At 45.1% G+C, this 20728-nt stretch overlaps 1 protein-coding gene across 2 annotated transcripts in view; it reads right to left on the reverse strand.

The window, feature by feature from the left end:
* Positions 1–2637: 2637 nt before the first annotated feature.
* The window catches only part of LOC149341905 (oxysterol-binding protein-related protein 9-like), a 49573-nt gene continuing 31482 nt past the window's right edge, over positions 2638–20728 (reverse strand). For both annotated transcript variants that reach the window (XM_089544201.1, XM_089544200.1), the window contains 4 exons: positions 19553–19675; positions 17682–17773; positions 14145–14280; positions 2638–3296 (listed from right to left, as the gene is read on the reverse strand). In XM_089544201.1, the coding sequence (XP_089400327.1) occupies positions 3225–3296; positions 14145–14280; positions 17682–17773; positions 19553–19675 (423 nt within the window). In that variant the 3' untranslated portion in view covers positions 2638–3224. The remainder of the gene's footprint in view (positions 3297–14144; positions 14281–17681; positions 17774–19552; positions 19676–20728) is intronic.

Below are 20728 nucleotides of genomic sequence, written 5' to 3' on the forward strand. Positions count from 1 at the left end.
CAGGCAACTGTGTGCAGGAACACAACAGAAAACAAAAAACATGACAACACCAGTCTGGTTTTAACTCGAAGAGCATGCAACTTTCATCTGAGCAGCAAAAATGAATGGAAAACTGTACTTGACAGAATTGCGTTATTTCTGCAGGAAGTTCTTTACAGAGTGACAGCACCCATGTAGAAACACACCCGTCTTATAGACTGACCGGCTGTCCCATTAAATACAGCATGTTGAAGGGTGCATGAGGAAAGTTTTAACCAGAGAAAGGCAAACAAAAGTAAAAGAGCCAGTTGAGTGTCCAATAATGACTAAAACTTAGATAAACCAATAGAGACAGTGATGATATGCAGCAAATGTTTTGCCTTAAGAAAAGCCAGAGACCCTGGTGTAAAAGCAAAATGTTGGTTTTTAGGTCAGTGGACCCAAAGGCTTCTGCAGCATCAGAATGGGCATTTCTAGCTGTGAAAAAAAGTGCAAGTGTACCTGCTGTAATTTGCACTGATGGCAATCCCTAGCTGCATCACAAGAGTACCAAGAATAAAAACCAGTGTACTGCAACATGTTGTGCAAGCAAGTAGTGTTGCTGCCTTCTTGAAACCAAAGTCTTGGAACGTAGAAGAGCCCAGACACTTAGGTGTGGTCCACGAGACACACAATATTCCAGCAGATGTTCTTGTATCCGCACATGCACGTCAGTGGCGTTGCCACGTTAGCATTTTGTACAGCTTTCATTGCAAATGAAGCATTGAGAATTGCTCGCATGTTTACGAGTAGCAAGCACGGCCTAACTCGCCTGATTCATACAAGAGCAATAACAAAACCAGCAGGGTATCCTGTTCACATGCAAGTTCACTGCTAAATGCTTTGTATGGAGGGAATTTAGCTGATGGAAGGAGAAGGCAAGATGATACAAAAATATGCCGGAGCTCCAAGTTACAAGATCTCCAGGTGGTCAAAGTTACTGAGAACCCTCCAGCACCATGAGCATGACTACCCCACTGCAGGACAAAGGCCTCTTTCATATCTCTCTAATTAACTCTTTCCTGTGCCAGCTGCAGCCAGCCTATCCCCACAAACTTCTTCTGCCCACCTATCTTTCTGCCACCCTCTGCTCTGCTCCCCTTCCGCTGGAATCCAGTCTGTTACTCCTTAAGAAGCATCGGTTATCTTGCCTACGCATTACATGCCCTGCCCAAGCCCATTTCTTCCTCTCGATTTCGACTAGGATGTCATTAACCCGTGTTTGTTCCCTCACCCACTCTGCCCTCTTCCCGTCTCTTAATGCTACAGCTATCGTTTTTCTTTCCATAGCTCAATGCACTCTCCTCAAGTTGAACCCTCTTCGTAGACATTCTCTAACGACTTGCAGCGCCTCCTTACCAATTGTAAACTGCTGTTGCCTTAAGACCCGCCATTATGCTCTGCCTGTCTAACTCATTGATCATCATTAATCATGTTTTGCAGTTCATCTGCAGAGTGACTTAGCAAGGCAATGTCATCAGCGAATCGCAGATTACCAAGGTATTCCCCATTAACTTTTATCCCCCAGCTGTTCCCAATCCAGGTTTGTGAATACCTCCTGTAAACAGGCGGTGAATAGCATCTGCAAGATTGTGTCTCCTTGCCGGACACCCTTTTCCTCCGTGCTCTTTTTTTCGCCCTGCTTCATCACTTCCCTCAAGGCATGGTTTGGGTGTCCACCAAAAGTGAGAGTTACTGCGGCCTATCATTCCTGCAAAGAGCAGACTGTCATTGTTTTCACTGTTCAATTGTGGCACTTTAACAGGACTCTTGTCACATGCTTAAAAAGTCTTAAGATTTTTAGGCATGTAGGCTAGCAATGAGGATGTGAACACATTGTAGAGCCATCTAGAATGACCACATAAAGTGATCATCAGCTCTGCTATGTCCACTGCTAGAATCTACAATCAATCTCGAATTAGCCATCCTATGCCAGATGCTGCCACCCTGTCCATGCAAATTTTCCAATTTCCTCTGTCCACCCAACATTCAGCCAACCCCTACTAAGCCTCCTCTTGGAACTGACTATTAAACCCGAGGGACTATCTGTTATTTGTTCCTCACCAAGTAATACAAGCTGCTGAGCCCCTGGTGCCATTTTAGGGCTTTCTCATGCAGTATAGTAAAGGTAAATGCCAAGAACCCTGCACAACTTCTCCCTCATGCACTGATGTGCTTTCAATAAAACCCAACTGCCTTTTAGTACACTTTTTAATGTCGATAACAACTGACTGTGTTGCTCTAATAATGTAAAAAAATGGTACAACAGCCAAATCATTTATATATTTTTTTCTGGCATCATGACTCAAGTCGAGACTTTCAAGACGAAAAAATTGTGTTGAACTGTGTCACAGCGGCTATACCATAGTACTGCATTTAATAGCATAATAAATGCACGTATTTCATGCATGGATTTCATGCATGCATTTTATATTTGTGTCGTGAAAATAACATTTTTTGCTAATTACCCTGCATAATAAACACACCACCCAAGTTTAGGTAAAAAAAAGTGTGTTCATTACGCGAGTAAATAGAGTATTATTGTAGTCGTGGGTCTGACAGCATAGGTGCCAAAACCACATAACAGAAAGCACAGAAAGCAGTCTTGCACACCACGTCTACGAGATGATCAGAGGGCACGCACCCTAAGACAAAGCTATGCTTTTATTGCTTCACCTGGAGGGGGGTATGGTTCCCCCTGCCCTCCCTCTGCACCTGATGGAGAATTTCTCTTCACTTTTCTGGCTCTGATGAGCAAGTGTAGTATATGTATCTATAGATATATATATATATGTGTGTGTGTGTATGTATATGTCGGCAGCACCTTGCTCTTCCACAGCGGGCACGACTAGTGGAGTACGTCAGAGCAGACTGTGGCATTCTTGTGTCCGCTGCTGCAGTCTAAAGAGCACACAGCAGCATGCCTCCGTGCATGGCTTCTTCTTCGGAGCAGGAGAAAAACCTACTGCCCGGGTGAGTGGGTGGCCGGGTGCTTGCACCTCACAGTCCAGAATGAGAGGCACTCCGGTTGGAATGCATAGTGAAAGGAGGCGGCTCCAGCGAGCACACTGCCAGCTTGAATGGTAGTGGAGTAGTCTGGCTCCCCCCCTGGCCCCCGTCCGCTTTGGTCCGGCTTGCCGGCCGCGGCATCTCGGCGAGGTAGCGTCTCCCACGAGTTGACGCATGGACGGTGGTGGTGGTAGTCTTCAGTTCTTTTTGCCCATTCGCTTCTGGAGTGAGTGATCGTAAGCCCAGTGCTCCCCTTCCATGTGAAAGACCTGCCAGAGAGAAACAGAAAGGTGGTGGGGGAGGGGAATGCACTTCAGTTCTGCAGGGTCTGCCCCTACAATGACCAAATCAGCCTTGGCAATTTGGTCTCCTAATCATAAAGGAAAGCAGAACCACAAGGTGAGAGGGAGACTAAACATTACAAGGAGGAATACAAAGTTGGTGGCTTAGGCATTTGCTCACATTCAAGACGAACCCATTTTCTCCTTTTTTTTTTTGCAATCCAGGCTGCAATTCAAGTTTTTACTTTAACATCACAACGAACAATGGCTTGAAGGATGGCCACATACAATGGTGCTCCTTAAAATGCACTACGTTTCAGCATACAACACGAGCCTACATTAAGTTGCTGTGAAAATCGCCACTGGCATTATAACTTTTATTTCACAATATGCACAGGTCTGCGCAACATGAAAGGGAACAAAGTATGAGCATTTAAATTACTTATTACTCCATAATTATGTGCGACGAGCACACTTCATCCTGCTTTGCAGCTAGTTTTCCTCTTGGCTTATATCGTATATGCTCGCATAAGGACTCCACTTTTTTTCACTGTTTTGATGGGGTGAAGCCCTTACAAGAGGCCGGCGAGCTATAAAATTTTTCCACTACAGCGGAGCTCTGATTATGCGTCCCCAAGTTTATACTACGACATGTATTTTTATGCTGAATTAGTGCAGCACCGGCGAATCCTTCAAATACGCAATGCATTGAAAGTATGGATGATAGGACCCGTGCCCAACGATCAGCTTGAATTAACCGCCTGGAGTAAAACAGTTTCTGAGTTGAGATGCTGTAAGCTACAGGTGGGGTTAGCTTTGCAGTTTCTGCCAGATCAGTTTATTGGCAAATGTCACACAATTCTATGTCGGATACAACTTGAGTCTGCAGTGAAGCTCCGCCCACATTCAGGACCACCACGACGAAAAAGCAGTCGGTTGGTAGTAGTTGGTTGTTGAAACTTTCCTTGTATAAAAAAAAATTAAAGCCTCTGCATTTTTGATATCTGGCTTGTTTAAGACAGTCTAAGATTAAGAAGCTGACTTCGTTTCCTGTTATGATTGAACAGCGGAGTAATACAGGACGTTGCAGTCCGTGGCCTAGTGTTAGCAACTGCAATTTTTTTAAGTTGTATCATACTATAAATTATTAAGATCCTCCGAAGATCAGGCGCTCGACTCACTGTATGCTTTGGCTGACAGTGCAGAGCACCGCTCCACGTGTGCGCGTGCGGGCAAAGGCCACCAGTGGGCAAAGGCCCACTGGTGGCCTACTGAATTCAAAGCAATTTTGCCCCCGCTTCAATGCGAACCATGCTATAGTAGGATACAACTTGAAAAAAAAAAAACAAAAAACAGTAGTTGCTAATGCTGGGCCGCAGTCCGCGGCACCCTGTACTATTCCGCAGGCCAATCGCAACTGTAAACGAAATAAGCTTTTTAATGTTCGACTATATCGAACAATCCACGTGTAAAAAGTCTCGAGCTCATAACTTTTTTTCTTGTGATAAGCTTCTTGTTTAGGTAACAAGAAATGTTTAAGTAGCGGACTACTTTTTCATTGCGGAGGAATTCTTCACGCGGAGGCTGCATGTGGGCGGAGCTTCACTGCAGACTTAAGTTGTATCCGACTATTGGCACCTGGTGAACGGTGCACTACTACAGCCGCATATTCCGCCAACGTTCGCACCTGGTGAGCATCACGTCACCACAAGGGCACACGCCGCTAATGTGGATGCACCCAATTCTAACCTTTGCGCAGCATAGCTTTTTGTCCTTTCCGGTGCAAATGCTGAACGCACGAGAGTTTGCAGTGCTGATACACTATGTGTTCACAGTTCCAAGCAGAGTCCAGTGTGCCGGACACTGCGTCTGTGGTCATGCCGAGTGCTGCATGCAGTATCTCCATCTGTTAGCTCCCAGTGGAACATACCACACGAGAAATATTACACACATATGGAACAGTTCTTCTGGTTGACGTTCCCCCCCCCCCCCCCCCCCCTCTGCCCCCCCAATTGCCCGTGGCCAAGCCGGGGTTGCAACCCTTACATGAAATATACGGTAGCATCCAAAAGTAATTTTCAACTTTAGTAGAGGAATAACCAAAACATTCGTGTTTTTGTGGAAAACTGGTTGTTCTCTTTTATATTGCACAGACCTGTATACTAGAATAAGGGCACAGAAGGCATTTCTACGCTAGGGAAAACCTCCCTTAATATGAATAATTCTGTGTTTTAAAAGTCACCAAACACTGACGGAAAAGCTTTTGTAATGCTATAGTAGAATCTTAATGATATGAACCTGGCTGGCGGTGGCTCAGTGGTTACGGCGCTCGGCTGCTGATCCGAAAGACATGGATTTGATCCCATCCGCGGCAGTCGAATTTCAATGGAGCCGAAATTCTAGAGGTCTATGTAGTGTGCGATGTCAGTGCACGTTAAAGAACCCCAGGTGGTTGAAATTTCCGGAGCCCTTCACTACGGCTTGCCTTGTAGCGTGAGTCACTTTGGGACGTTAAACCCCCATAAACTATAAACAAACAAATTTCGGAATGATACACAAAGTGACATGGCCAGAGTGCATTGTGTGCAATGGGCAGAAATTTGAATGTTACGAATCCCTGCCCCACTGCGGATAGTAAGTATGCGCGAGCTGCAACCGCACCCTCGAGCGCCCAGTACATGCTGCCTGTACATCGCTGACACCGGGATCACCATTCGCATGGTGCAATCTATGAGTAGTGAGCGGTGGCACATGGCTGTACAACAGCAGCGTCGCGATTTCCAGTTGCGCGGTACTTGCTGTGAGCAAATAGCGACATTGCCGGCAGCAAGTAAATCCAATCGGCCAAAAACAGGTCTGTGTAAACTGTGAATACAAATTTTCTTTCTTTTGGATGATACGAATTTCGGATGACACGAATCACTTTGTGACCCCGGTGAGATTTGTATTATGACCGAGATTCTACTGTACAAGAGAGATTTCCCGTTATTACTACAACCACAACTACAGACAAGTGCATTCACATTTCTTCTACACACATTACAAAGAGCAATATGCAACCGGCATTTTGCTCAACAATGGACAGAGCAGAAATGATCGCCCTTTCTCTCCCTTTAATGAACGTACCTCATGCTGCACACTAACTGATCTTCCTACACTGAAGTCCTTACTGAAATGTGAAAGACATTTAATTATACATAATCAGGTAAATATCAACGTGTCTCACAATTTTGTTAGCTTTCTTTTAACGAGAAACCGCAGCATAGTCATCGCATTTCCATCCCAGCTGCTTCTTTCCGAGCAGACTGTTTTAAATTCCAAGTTTTCCTCACAAATAATTCCCTGTCTTAAAGGTGCCCTGCGACGTAGATAAAGCATGGGGCCTTTTTTCTTTGTATACAGAGTAAAGGACATTGTGAGTCCTGAACGCGCAATGAGATCACCGAACTCATAATATTTGATATTTTAATCTTCGCTACAAATGCTTGTTTCGAGCCGATGGTGTCGCAACGCGGCGGCCATTTGCGGCAGCGGAAATGTGGTGGCATCCAGATAGGGCGCTGCCTTTCTCATTGGTTGGGCGTCCAGTTTGCATATTGTTCCTGTATACTTGCGAGATGGATCCAAAATATTTTGTCTCTGAGTACTGAAAGCTTTTCGCATGCCACAAAAACTGGAAAGAAGCAGGAAAAGGGAACGAAAACTAACAAGAATACAGCTAGAGGCGACACTTTCCATTCCGCTTCAAACCTTCGTGGCGGCCAGCGCTGTTCAAAAAACGTTGGCTCAAACCAGAAAGCGCGCGCGTCGAGACCGGCCGTGACCATACAAAGGCGGCAGCGGAAAAAATGCCAGTCCACACACCTTGCCCAAAATTGTGAAGAGAAAGGCCAGACAGGAGACGGGAGTCGAGTTAGGGGGGGGAGGGGGGCTACTGCCGACAGCCTTCCAGTCCGACTAAAAAAGAAACTTCGGGGAGCTTCCTCTGTTGTTAGTCACCCCTGCCCTGACTACGGTGCCGCATACACGGGGGGAAGACGCCGTCAAAATGCGCGGCTGTCTACAGCCCCGACAAAGCAACAACTGCATGCACGCTTCCGCTGCGTGTGCGCTAGGCGCGGTTCTGATTGGTAGCGCCCAATCTCGGCACTGGGTGAGTGAAATGGGCGAGTGAAATGCGTTTTCGTCTGAGCTTTTCATTTCGAATTTTCAGAGTGGAATAACTTTCGTTTGCATGCTCCGATTTCAATAATTCTTTTTGCTCTGGTCTCTGGAAAGCATGATGAATCTATTTAATGATATTAACAGGTACGGAGGAAATCATCGCGGTGCCCCTTTAACTCTAAACGTTAATGGTATTCTTGTTTTTTTTTTTTTCACAACTTGTGAGCTTGCAATGGTTTCATTGTAATCAGTGTTGTGCATCTGTTAGCTTGAGATGAGGACCCATAGCGCACAAAATTGAAGAGATACAACACAAGTGCTAAACTTCCACTGAACGATCTTTATTTGGTGCGGACAACCTTATAAAGATCACGTAAGGTACGGGTACAGATGACTAACAATGATTACCTTGTCAAGTTCATGACGTGTCAGGAATGAGAAAAAACACAATGCAAGCCACCAATCAGTGAGCACGTTTCCCACTATCGCCCGCTGCCACGAATCCAAGAAAGCTAAGTCCTTTTTTGATAATGACACTAAAGGATCACTAACGCAATTTTCCAATCCGTCTTTTTCCATCGCCGCTGCTTCAATTATCTACCTCGTTTTTTGATCACTATTTTTTCCAACTACTGAACACTCATCGAACTTAGGCGCACACTTGTGACCGCGGCAGTGACGAGCCAAATTACCTGGTCCCTCACCTCTAACGTTTCTGTAGTGCTCGCTGAGTCGCTTATTCAGGCACCGGCCTGTCTGTCCAATATACAACCTGCCACATGAAAGTGGCAACCTGTAAACAACGTTATCGGTGCAATTTACAAAGGGGTTCTGGTGCCGTGCAGGGCAGACGTTCCTCTCCTGCTCATCGGGACATGTGTCCTTACACATGCGGGACAACTTTTCTGGGGCTGACATGCAAACTCTAACTCCAATTTTCTCTCCAATCTTTTTGAGGCCGTGGGATAGCCTGTGAATATACGGCATTACTTCAATTTTGTTGGGACCTTCCTTTCTATCTGTCAACCTTGTGCTTTTTCTTTGTCTGTGCATGCTTTCTGTTACTGCTACTAGGAGGAACCTCGGGTAACCCGCTTCCTGAAGGCGGTCAATCTGATTACTGAAACTTGTTGTCATCAGGCATGTACATGACTTATTTACTGCATTAGACAGGCATGTTTTTACTACTCCTCTTTTAACTAACTTCGTATGTGCCGAGGTAAACGGTAATAGAGCCTTATTCCCTCTAGGCTCATACATCCAGCAAACTTGACTCGAAGAAACTAGCTTTAAATCAAGAAACCGGATCATGCCCTCAACAGGAAGATCATGAGTAATTGACAGTGGCTCAAGAAACTTTGCAAAGGTAGATATTGTGCTTTCCACTACCTGAAGAAAGCTTCCACTATTCTTCCGAAGAACAACCAAGTAATCATCTACAAAACGGAACGTTTTTATCACCACTTCACTGTCTAGATTACTCTGGATCCTTCTATCTGCACTCGCAAGAAACAAGTCACTAAGGGCAGGCGCTATGCACGAACCAATATACACTCCCTTTTTTTTTGCAGGTAAAATTCCCCATTCCATTTAACAAAGGTTGACGACAAGTATAATAACACTAGATTCAAGAAATCGTCAACTGAAGTGCCAGCTTCAATTTGAAACAATACAGCGCCAAATTTATGAATGCAGTCTTCAATGCATTCTAAAAGCTGCTGATGAGGCAAACAGTAGTACAGGTTCTTTATATCTATTGAAAGAAATTCTACATCTGCACCACGAAGGCTTCTCAGGTAGTCAACAACTTGGTCTGAGCTTCTAATCAAAAATGGGTCGTCAGGTTTCAGCAGCTTTAGCTTAGTTTGCAAAAACAGGCCTCCTTCCTTCTGCCACGAGTCACGTTCAGAGACAATGACCCTAAAAGGCACCTCTGGCTTGTGGGTCTTGACTGAGAAAAACATCTCAAGTGCATTGTTAGTTAGTCATTGTTAGTCATCTGTACCTGTACCTTATGTGATCTTTATAAGGTTGTCCGCGCCAAATAAAGATCGTTCAGTGGAAGTTTAGCGCTTGTGTTGTGTCCCTTCAATTTTGTGCGCTATGGATCCTCATGTTGACTACCCACTAGCCCGAACCCTGACCTATCTGTTAGCTTCTTTGATGATTTACAGTGCACTGATTAAAGCCATTATTGTTTTCTTTTTTCAAATGAGTATTGCACAAAAACATCTATACTTTTGAGTACCTATAATGTGATGTACAGTTCAGCTTGCTTATAACAAAAATGACCATCACGCGTCAATCATTTGTAATATTTGGATGTTCGCAGTAATTGGACCGGTCGTAATATACTATATTTGCTATATTTACTCGTAATTTGCAGCCACACATAATTTGTGCCCTCCCAGCTTTTTAACTGGATTTAAAAAAAAAAAAATTGACAGTGGCTTAGCTCTGGTTAAGCCTGGATATACAAGTGAAAAGCTGCAGTTATGCTCTGTTTGACGTCATGGCTGTTGCAGTTTGCGCACAATGCACTGGGAGCACCACGATAATGGTGTAGGCAAGCGCGTTATTAGCCCTCCTTCTGCATGCGAAGCAACTGTGGTAAACACGCGGCTGCAACGAAAGGGCAAACAGTGGCGAGGAGGCGAGCGCGCAGTAGCCAACTAACTCGCTACCACTTCTGGGTCTTCTTTTCCTCCTTCATTGGTGAATGTCAGCGCCTCTTTAGGGCCACCGCCGCTGCTCATGCATTTTCGCAACGCCTTGCGAAAGAACCTTCTCCCTCCTCTTGGGACGGTGGCGGCGACCGCGCGGCAGCGGCGAAGGGTAAAACGATGGCGAGGAGGAGAAGTGGCGACGTAGCGCGCGGCCTCTTTTATGGCCGCCGCCGCCGCCCACGCGTTCTCGCAATGCCTTGTGAAAGAACCTTCTCCTCTTGATACGGCGGTGGCGACCGCGCGGCAGCGGCGAGGGGTAAAATGGTGGCGAGGAGGAGAAGTGACGACGTAGCGCGCACAGCGGTGGCGCCGAGGGGTGGCTCACGCGAAGCGCGGTGTTTTCGAGCCTAGTGAAGTTTTTCGCTTCAAAAAAGAACCTTTAGTAGCATATTTTGTGCTCCCTACTGCACTATACCACCAGCATGTACGTGGGTGCATGCAAGGCAGGTTTGGGAAGATCGGCGCGGCCGCGTCACCGTGCGCGGTTGCAAAAGGTGTGAGTGGTAAGGGCAGGAACTGGCTAGCTGACGCTGGCGGTTGCTTCCCTGGACCAATAGTTGCGTGCTTGCCAAAATTTGAAACTACAAATCATTTGCTGTTCGGTGTGCCGTTAGTCAGCCGCACGTGGAGGAGGCCATTGTATCGCCCGTTATCTTTTTTCCCTCCCACTGCTGGCTTCATAATTGTATCGTTGTGCGTTTATATCTCACAGCTGCACATGCACCATCATGCCATTCCGCAGTGAGCTACATAACGCAAGGCAGGGCGGGTGAAGTCTACTTTTTTTCATACATTCCATTGTTACCCGTGCAATTGTAAAGCTATGCAAATAGAGCCAACAGTTCTATATCTGGGCATCCAGTTTGACCAACACCTTACATGGAGCGACCACATCGTCTACCTATATAGAAAGATAAGGGCCGTTGCGGCTATGATGAGTCACCTTCGTGGTAAATCTCCGCTTCATCTTAGACGACTGATCTATGCAGCATTAGTAGAACCCGTTTTAAAGTACGGCGTTACTCTATATGGTAAATGCTCCGAATACAAAAAGCATTAAATGTTATCCTAAAAAGAATAGTGAACACTATATCTTATGGCACGAAACTACACTCGGTTGACATGAAAGAGAAATGCGATGAGTTAGGCATCCTTCAGATTCGTGAACTGTTTCACTTTGTTGTGTTAACACAGTATTATTTTTCACATGAATATAAGACTCCCGTAAAAGAAAGATGTCACCTTGAAAAAAACGGAACGTTTTGTTAAGCCATGGGTTTACACAAACTATGGTAAAAAGGTGCGCAGTTATTATGTACCGGCTGTATTCAATGAAATTCCCGATGACCTATGTATTGCAAATAAGAAGCGTAGGATGATGACTGACATAACAAATTGGTGTGCAAACGTATTGCCTTGTGTATAGCTTGAGTTCTTTTGTATGTGCTATATTGTGTTCACAGATTTTTTTTTTTTTTCCCTCTATGTTAGCATGACTGCTTAGACAAGAAATGTATGCATATAGAGGTATTTCTCCACCTGCTGCCTGATCAGCCAACAAGCAAAATGTGCTCATGCAGATCAGATTTTCTGAATGTGTACGCATACAGAAGAACAAATTTTGATTTGATCTGATTTGATTTTTTTGGCCAGCGAGGGGTGGGAGATGGGGGTCTACGTACAAGCAGCAATATGCAGTATATACTGTGTCTTATGACCTTTGCAGCATTCTTTTTGGGATTCATTCATAAGATTTCTGCATAATTTGTGCACCCCCTTTTTGAAGCTTTAATTTCAAGAAGAAAAGTGCGGAAATTATGCAAGTACTAAATACAGTAGATTGCAACCACAAGGCGCACTTTCGTGGCACGCTGTCTACGCAGTATCCGCTCTCGGCCATATGCCGGGCCAAGTTTTGACGCTGCTGGTATGTTTTTGTGCACCGCAACGAACAGGGTGATCGGCACCTTGCTTTTATGCCTAGTGCGCCATGCGATGAAAGGCTGCTTTTAATTATGGAGCATATATCATCCAGACGTGAAATATGTGCCTGCAAATATCGCAATTTCTGCATCTTCGGTGCTCAGGTTTTGAAAGGATGTCGTCTAACACTAAGCGCCGACAACCCTTTGCCGAAGCTGTGTGCGGGTGCAGTGGCGGTGGCTGGTCTTTGCGCGCAGGAAATGTTCCACACTGTCTTAGCCTATGACACTCACTGAGGTGCACAGGCAGTTGGTGAGCATTGCATAGACACAGTGCAAGAGAAAGGGACTTGATGGGAAGCTTGGATGCAGCACTGAAGTATGCAAGGCACAACTGCCTATTTGCTTTTGGCTGGGTAGAGAAACGCGCAGATTTGACCAGGCAGACACTGGGCGTAGGAACGCGCAGATTTCACCAGGTAGACACTTAAGCTCTTGCGGCTTGTAAAATTTCATTTTCCTGTTGAGGAATCTGCGATCAGTACATGGAGTGCAGGCGATAACTGGCACAATCGATGAATGCACCGAAGTGCAGAATCAGTTAGCCTCTCTTCCCATAGTTCTGCTCAGGTGCGATGAGATCTCTTTTTTTATGAACTGCCATAAAAACATACGTGGGGTCTTGCATTTAGAGGGGACGACAAGGCACCACTGATGATCCATGAGGCCGTTTCCCAGAATGGGTGCAGTTGAGTGCATGGAAGTGATGTGCACCAGTGGTGAACTTTGTCTTTTTCTTCGCATAGCCCACAACGTTAACAAGGTTTACGTGCAAAAAAGCGCAAGTTCCTGGCGCCTATGAGTTCACTGTAACCAAACTTTGTGCACACGGACATTAGCACTATCCAAGATTTGGCACCATAGCCAAATATAAATTGTGACTGTTGCATTCTGTGACTGTTGCATTCTGTTTGTTCATACTAAGTGAGTGTTTGCTACAAGTGGGCTTAACTGAAGCCCTTCTGGTACCAGTCCTGAAAAGAGCCCCAGCTGGGGCTGGCAATATCAATAAACAAATGAATGCAAAAAAAAAAAAAAAATTAGGGAACACACAAGCTGCAACTTTAAGAGTAGAACCCGACGTTGTCAATGGGTCGGCAATCTGTTTAGGGTCTTGTGCACACTGACACAAGGATTTGCTTTTTCTGCACAACTAGGTCTTTAACGTTATTGCGTTACTATAAAGCCCCGCTTAACCAGGCCATGCGACCATGCCTGCATGGCCTAGGGGGTGCATGTATGACTTGGAATGCGAGGGTGCTGCAGGGTTCGATTCCCCTCAGCCTCCCAAATCAGCCATGTCACGTGGCATTGCACAACCCCATGACCAACCTGTGCCCGGCCATGTCAGCTGCCAGCTATCACCTGCCAAAGCCATGGTCGTGATTTTTCGCTCACAACATCGATGCCAACAATGCTGACACCGGACTTCCCGGAGAATGGGGCCTCTAACGCTGTTGCGTTAAAATGAACACAGTGAAAAACATGCACCCATTACTACACGGAGTCAATAAAAATCACACCACAGAGCTAGCTGCTTTTCACAGCGAGAGCTTTCTAGGGCATTTTACCATTGGCCAGTGTCACCCCAATTGGTCTAGTCAAGTGACATGAACCATGACATGTGATTTATGGTTTATGGGGGTTTAGCGTTGCAAAGCAACTCAGACTATGAGGGACGCCGTAGTGAACGGCTCCGGAAATGTACACCACCTGGGGTTCTTAATGTCCACCGACATCGCATCTAAAATTTCACCTCCATCGAAATTAGACTGCCATGGCTGGGACTGAACCTGCGTCTTTCGGGTCAGCAGCCGAGCGCCATAACCACTGACCCACTGAGGCGGCTAGGCCATGCACGTAACCCGTGACGTTATACAACGTCGCATATGACGAGAAAATATTTTCGCTCAGCAAGAACACGCAGTCTCATGTGCAATGATTAGTAAAGACAGCGTGTGTACCCTTGTCTTCCATGTTTGGCCGCTCTGCAGTCTTTCACTGGCTTCCCTGCGCTGCTGCTCTTCAAGGAATGTCTTGCTGCTTGTTGCCTTGTTGACGTCCTTGTTCTTCAATGCTAGGGTGACTTCCTTCCATAGCCTAATTCGGAATGAAATGCGAAATTTTTTAAATGGCAGTTCTCACTGTACAAATTCCTCTACAATGAATGCAGTTACAGCAAAATATCCACCAAAGTGAGGTATTCCCGATGCCCCGCCAGCAAACCATATAAGGTAAAGCAATTATTTCCCTCCCAACAAAGAAAATTTTGGAGCGAGGTTCCATTTCAACATATTTTTTTTGAGTAGGCCGCCGCTGTTTTTTTTTTTTTTGCGCATCCACAAATGCCTGTATATAGTTTGGTTTCGCCAAAAACGACTGCCAAAGTCAGTTAGCAGTTTCAATAGTGCAGCTGACAGTCCCTGCGGAATCAGAAATAATCTGCGGACGTGTGCATGAAGATGCAATGCGGCGCACAACTGCCTGCGATGGTTCTGCGGACCGCGACCTTTGGTGCAAGGTGGTTTTCGGCTTTCTCGCTCGCTTCACTCACAGAGCCGTAACGGAAATCAGTTAAGCGTTCATTTCAGTGTAAAGTTATCGTGTGGATGATAACTGCGTGTGGTGATGTTACATTTTATGATAAGCGGTGGCTAGTTCTAAAGAATTTTCTCTGCAGCGTTGATGTGCAGCACGTTAGGCCTAGCCGCACCGAGCAAGCGGTGTGCAATGATTCGCTGTCGCAGTGCGTACCAATGGGCAGCATGTCATTTCAAAAGGCCTGATGCTGGCTTGGGTGCATTCTAGACGCGCCTTTTTGTTGCAGGTGAGCATCGTGATAGGGTTTTGTATTTTTTTTTTCTGGTGCACCATGGCACAGGCACTGCTGTGTAAATGGCAGGATGACAGTGATTTTCGGCGGAGTCACAACAAAATGACATGACACAGGTATGTTCATACCACATTCTTAGCACGTTTTCTAGGTAATCGATAGGTCTCAGTATGAATTCTTGCAGGACGAAAGAAGGAGCACTTTTATAACACACGCGGAAAAAATTGTGCATTTCGATAGCCAATGTAGCGAGTACATATATTATGCGAATATGTCCACTGTCCGAGATTTACAGCGCCATGAAAATCGGGCCAAGGTGCTGACATCGAAACAGTTAAAGATGAAAGTTGGCAGATTTTTGGAAAATAAATGTTTACGAACTGTCCAGTACAGTCTGTCAATGTTCTAACCCAATTTCATAACAATGAAGCTTCCGCATCAGCAAAATTTTTTGCAGGCCTCGTGAATTTCGTTGTAGCAGCATTCGACTGTACTACTCTCAGAACACAAAAAAAAAAAAGCGCAGAGAACCCAACTGCTCTGCTGAATATAAGAGCTGAAAACAAGTTCAGCCTATTTATTTCATGAATAAGCAAGGACATAAAAAGTACACGAGTGTCATTATCAATGGCGATTTCCATTGATCGATTAGGAACAGGGGGCTGGATCTGCCTCTTCCTGGCAGAACAAGAGAGAGCACACTGCCGCAACACGAGCTGCTCCAAAATGAACCGCGGAACTCGTGAACTCGATCCAGATGAAACAGTGAAACTCACATTCGTCGCTGTGGAGCAAGCAAAGCTGCACCAAATTAACGAGTAAAATTTGCCAGAAGAATTTTGCATTGAAACAAGTTTAACCTACCCAAATATTAAATAATGACCTAATCTTCAATGACGAGTTCGTTAACCCATTGTGCACCATGCTATTACCGCGAAATCTGTCTGAAATGGCCAACTGTCTTTTACTGTGGTTCAAGAGAACTTCAAAATACAGTAAAAGCTCGTTAATTCGAACTTCACGGGACCGGGAAAATCATTCGAATTATCCGATGTTCGAATTATCGAATGGCCACGAAAAAACCGACAAGAACCATTTGCATTATGGTGTATGCGAGTAACGAACCCACTCACATAATGAACCCACCCACCCCCGATTTTTGCCTAAGAATCTGAAAAAAAAAAAAAGCGTCAGTCGTTAACGCTTCCCTCCGTTTGGCACCGTCACGGCCCACAAGGCATTTCTTGGCAGCGCGCAAAGATGCTGCGCAGCGATAACATCACTTTTGAGTTAGCTCCAGCAAAGGGGGAAGCGAACTTTGGCAGAGTGCCAGCGCTTGTTCGGTTGTGCAAGCCTCGTTTTCAGACCGTTTTCAGTACACGAGTGTCATTATCAATGGCGATTTCCATTGATCGATTAGGAACAGGGGGCTGGATCTGCCTCTTCCTGGCAGAACAAGAGAGAGCACACTGCCGCAACACGAGCTGCTCCAAAATGAACCGCGGAACTCGTGAACTCGATCCAGATGAAACAGTGAAACTCACATTCGTCGCTGTGGAGCAAGCAAAGCTGCACCAAATTAACGAGTAAAATTTGCCAGAAGAATTTTGCATTGAAACAAGTTTAACCTACCCAAATATTAAATAATGACCTAATCTTCAATGACGAGTTGGTTAACCCATTGTGCACCATGCTATTACCGCGAAATCTGTCTGAAATGGCCAACTGTCTTTTACTGTGGTTCAAGAGAACTTCAAAATATGTACTTTCTCCACAAGAATACACTCACACATGCTTGCACTGCCCATGGAATGTGTGTTGCCATCTGCCTAAAATACAGCAGAACACATGTTCCACAGCACTGTAAATAAAAATGACTTTTGACGAGCTGAGCTCGCCCTTGGACGATTTTATCAGAAATGAGTTGATGATCCCAGATTATCTACGGCACGGAAAGAGTTGACGAACAATAATCCACAAAGAACAGGAAATGCAACATAGCCTAAATTTCACTGCTTCTTAATGTTCTAGAGTAACCTCAAGACAACAGAATTCTACATCAATGTAGGATTTCAGTCACAGAGTGCCTGAAACATGCACACAAAAAAATATTACTGTAAAGTGCAATAGCACATTTTGCAGTTACGTACCTTGTACACTATTTATTTATAATAAGGCAAACTGTTGAATGTGCTATGAACTAACCTGCTCTCAGGTCCTAGAAAACTGAGTTTTCTGCAGCAAAAATGGGAGCACAAACAAAACTAAAGCAGCGATCAAGCTGTGAAACAGTCAAATATTAAAAAAACAAGAAGCCTCCAAAGCACAAACAATCTCCGAAGAAATAATTCTCTCCGATTCAAAGCCAGCACCACTGCGCACAGACCATCGATAAGAGGAGGACGGCAACACTACAACGTCCTACCTTCCACAGTTCCAGCCAGTGCCGTCATGATCAGCAGCAACGCAGCTGAACTGTTACCCACATGACGAAAACCAGCTAAAACTCATCAATGAAAAGCAACTTAGGTGTTGCTCCAGTGGAAGCACAAGGAGCTGTTGTGAAGCACATACTATGTAGCACCTGAGTGTGCTGAGAGGTACTCCGTGAGGGAAGGGAGCAAGTGAGACTTTTCGATGTAACAACGAACAGCAGATAACAGCTGACCTGCGTGACTCAAAGGTCTCTTGCTGCTGGATGGGTTGCACAACTTTCTTCGTCGTCGCCAGGGTCGTCGTATCCACGAACACCGCCTGATCCTGAGAAGTCAGGTAGATTTTAAGGCTTTCAGCAAAATCTTGGTTATAGCATGCTACTCCGCAGCACAAATGACAGACGCCAAAACGCATGCAACAAACGAAGCGCAAACTGTTTAGTAGACATGAAACACCTGTCCTTTTATACAATCTAAGCACATGCTGTGCCCAGGTTTTGTCGCGATGAAGCATGTGTCACTGCACCTCTACTGGTCCTTGATTAGTGCTATTTTTGCTTCTGTCAAGGTTACGGAATATCCACTTCAAAAATTGCAAATGCCTCTCTAATCTCTCTTTCAATCCATTTGTTTTCAAGTCCGATTATGCTTGTATCACTGAACAATGGACGACACCCGTGCCGAGCACAATGCATAGCCAGGTTCCCTGGGAGAGTAACCAGCACACAGTTCCTAGAATGTTCACTTAATCGTTTCTTGATGCAACTTCCGGATTGGCCAATGTATTGTTTTCTGCAAGAGACTGGGATTTTTAAACTGTGTGTATCGCAGTCCACATTTGTAGTTGGTGCTGCATTCACTTTTTTTTTTTTCCCTTTTCATTTGTGCTTATTCTTACGCACATTGAAATCAACTTCTGGGGTGCTGTAAAAACCATGGGTACACTATATTTGCTGCCTATCTTTTCAAGTCCATAGGCTATCTTATGAATGTAATGTTCCTTTTCGTTTCTGGTTCCCGTTTTTTTCTGCTTTTTCTACTACGACTATAAGCTCACGATAGTCTGTGTTTTTCGAAAATAATTTAATATCGGAACTTGCCTGGACTGCCCGCAACCGGTGAAAAACTGGAGTCGGCTGGGCACATAATTTTCGTTGAGGTGAGCGGGACAGCCAATTTGGGAGGCTGCGCCATCTGGCGAACTGCGAGGCAACAAATATCCCTGGTCGGAGCTGGGGTAGGTCTCGCAGTAGCTCAGATGGTGCAGCCCGTCAAATCTGCAGCTCCGCTTGCCTAGACGAAAATTCTGCGCACAGACGACTCCAGTTTTTCACCAGTTGCAGACAGTCCCTGCAAGTTCTGATATTAAATTATTTTCGAAAAACACAGACTTTCATAAGCTATCCTACAGCTATCCCAAACAGCCAGTAGTTTGCGCAGGAGAATTTTTTACAACCCTGACAGATAAGTACGAAACACTCTGTACATATGATGTGCACTCTAAAGTATACCACTTGATAAGACAGTATTAGCAGTATCGTAACTGTAATTTGGTCATTCAAAAGGAGTAAAAAATATGAACTGACACAACTGGAAACTAAAAGTAACATTAAGCTTCCACAGTGGTTCAAAAACATTCAACGTTCAAAAACATTCAAAAACATACATGCTCACCCTATGTTCAATTGACAATGAATTCCCCATGACCCCTTTCATATTGTTTTCACGCAAGTTAAGCAGCCAGCCTTTGGGTCTTGGCTGTGAAACAAGAACACAGGGTAGCAAAATCTCCCTACTAGTACAGAATAGACGCCACAAAAAATGTAAGCACCGATCATAGGACATGCAGTGCCAACATTTTGAGGCACACAAACAGCACACGCTAAGGCAAAAGAAAAAGATTTGAAATGGAGTGGGAAGGCAGACTGAGCTGGCTGGATATAAGGTGACTGGTGCTGTGCCCGCTCTTGGCATTCGCTTCCTTTTTTTTGGGCGCTCGATGACCGCCTCTCCAGACGCCAGAAGTTTCTTCTAAACGCTCTAGCTGCTTGGCCCTCCCAAAGCATGCAGCAGCTTTCCACCATGGCTGGCTTCATCAACTCACCCCATTTGGGTACTTGGCAGTCATCACACCGTTCCATTCCCCAGTGACGGTCATGAACGGCTTCCGCTCGTTTGGGGGAAACACTTCGGCCGTGAGCTGATGCTTCTTGCCACCAATCATGGGCTGCACAGCAAGAACGATGAGGTCCCACGGTCAGAAATCTGTGACATTCTAGTCACTAATAGTAAGAGTTCGATGCTGCTCATTCAGACAATACACATATGCAGACTGCCTTCACTTAACAAGGGCAATGTGCATTGCTTCGGCACGTAACCAGAAATTTAACTTTCAATGACATTACAGCAATGTTATGCTTTTGCAATATTCAGTCTAAAAAAATAAGTTGCGTTAACACGTTTTGGCGGGCTAGTTGGTTAAGCATCTTGAATAAACAGCGCGAACGAAGACGAGCACAAAGCGCTGTGTCGTCCATTTTCTTGTCTTTTTTCTTGTCTTTTGTGCTCGTCTTCGTTCGCGCTGTTTATTCAAGATAAAAAAATAAAACTTATCACTATAACTGCTGCATTACTCCCCATCCTTCATTTAATCCCTGGTAAGACCAAGGGTATACACAAATTATGCTGATGAAGAATGAAACAGAACTTGTGTGCAAATACGTTTTGTTTCTTTTCAGAAGTGTGTCTTGTGAAAAAGCATTTACAGTTCAACATGGATAAAACGAACCTCCATATAGTGAATTCCTCAATACTACGAAGTTCCTCATCTCCCTAACGCTGTCCCCATAGAAGCATGTGTATTTTAGACCTCCATGCAACAAAGGTGTTGCGGCAGTTGACTTTGATATAACGAACTCACTACGCAGACTGTCTCTTAGCCTGTGCTGAGTTACGAAATTTTGCAGGGAAGTTACATGATGACAAGGCACAAACTGACATGAGAGGAACGTCAACGATCACAATGAGCAACTGAGGTTGACACAACACGCTGTGCTCCGGCGCCATTGGTGCATCTCTGCTGCTTTCGCTTTTGGAAATCCTACCACTTGGCCACACAACAGTTCATGTTCAATACCAACGTAAAATAATAGACATAGTGAAAAGACATGGTGTGAGCACTGCGCGGTTTTTCGTGTGATTCAGACACTGAGAGCTCTCGTGCATTGCGAGCGGGGACAGCGGAGGATGCCGGTGACGCAAGGCGAAGAGTGTTTCCAGG

The sequence above is a fragment of the Amblyomma mixtum genome, chromosome 5 (genome assembly GCF_055824585.1).
Source record: "Amblyomma mixtum isolate Tamu chromosome 5, ASM5582458v1, whole genome shotgun sequence".
NCBI lineage: Eukaryota > Metazoa > Arthropoda > Arachnida > Ixodida > Ixodidae > Amblyomma > Amblyomma mixtum.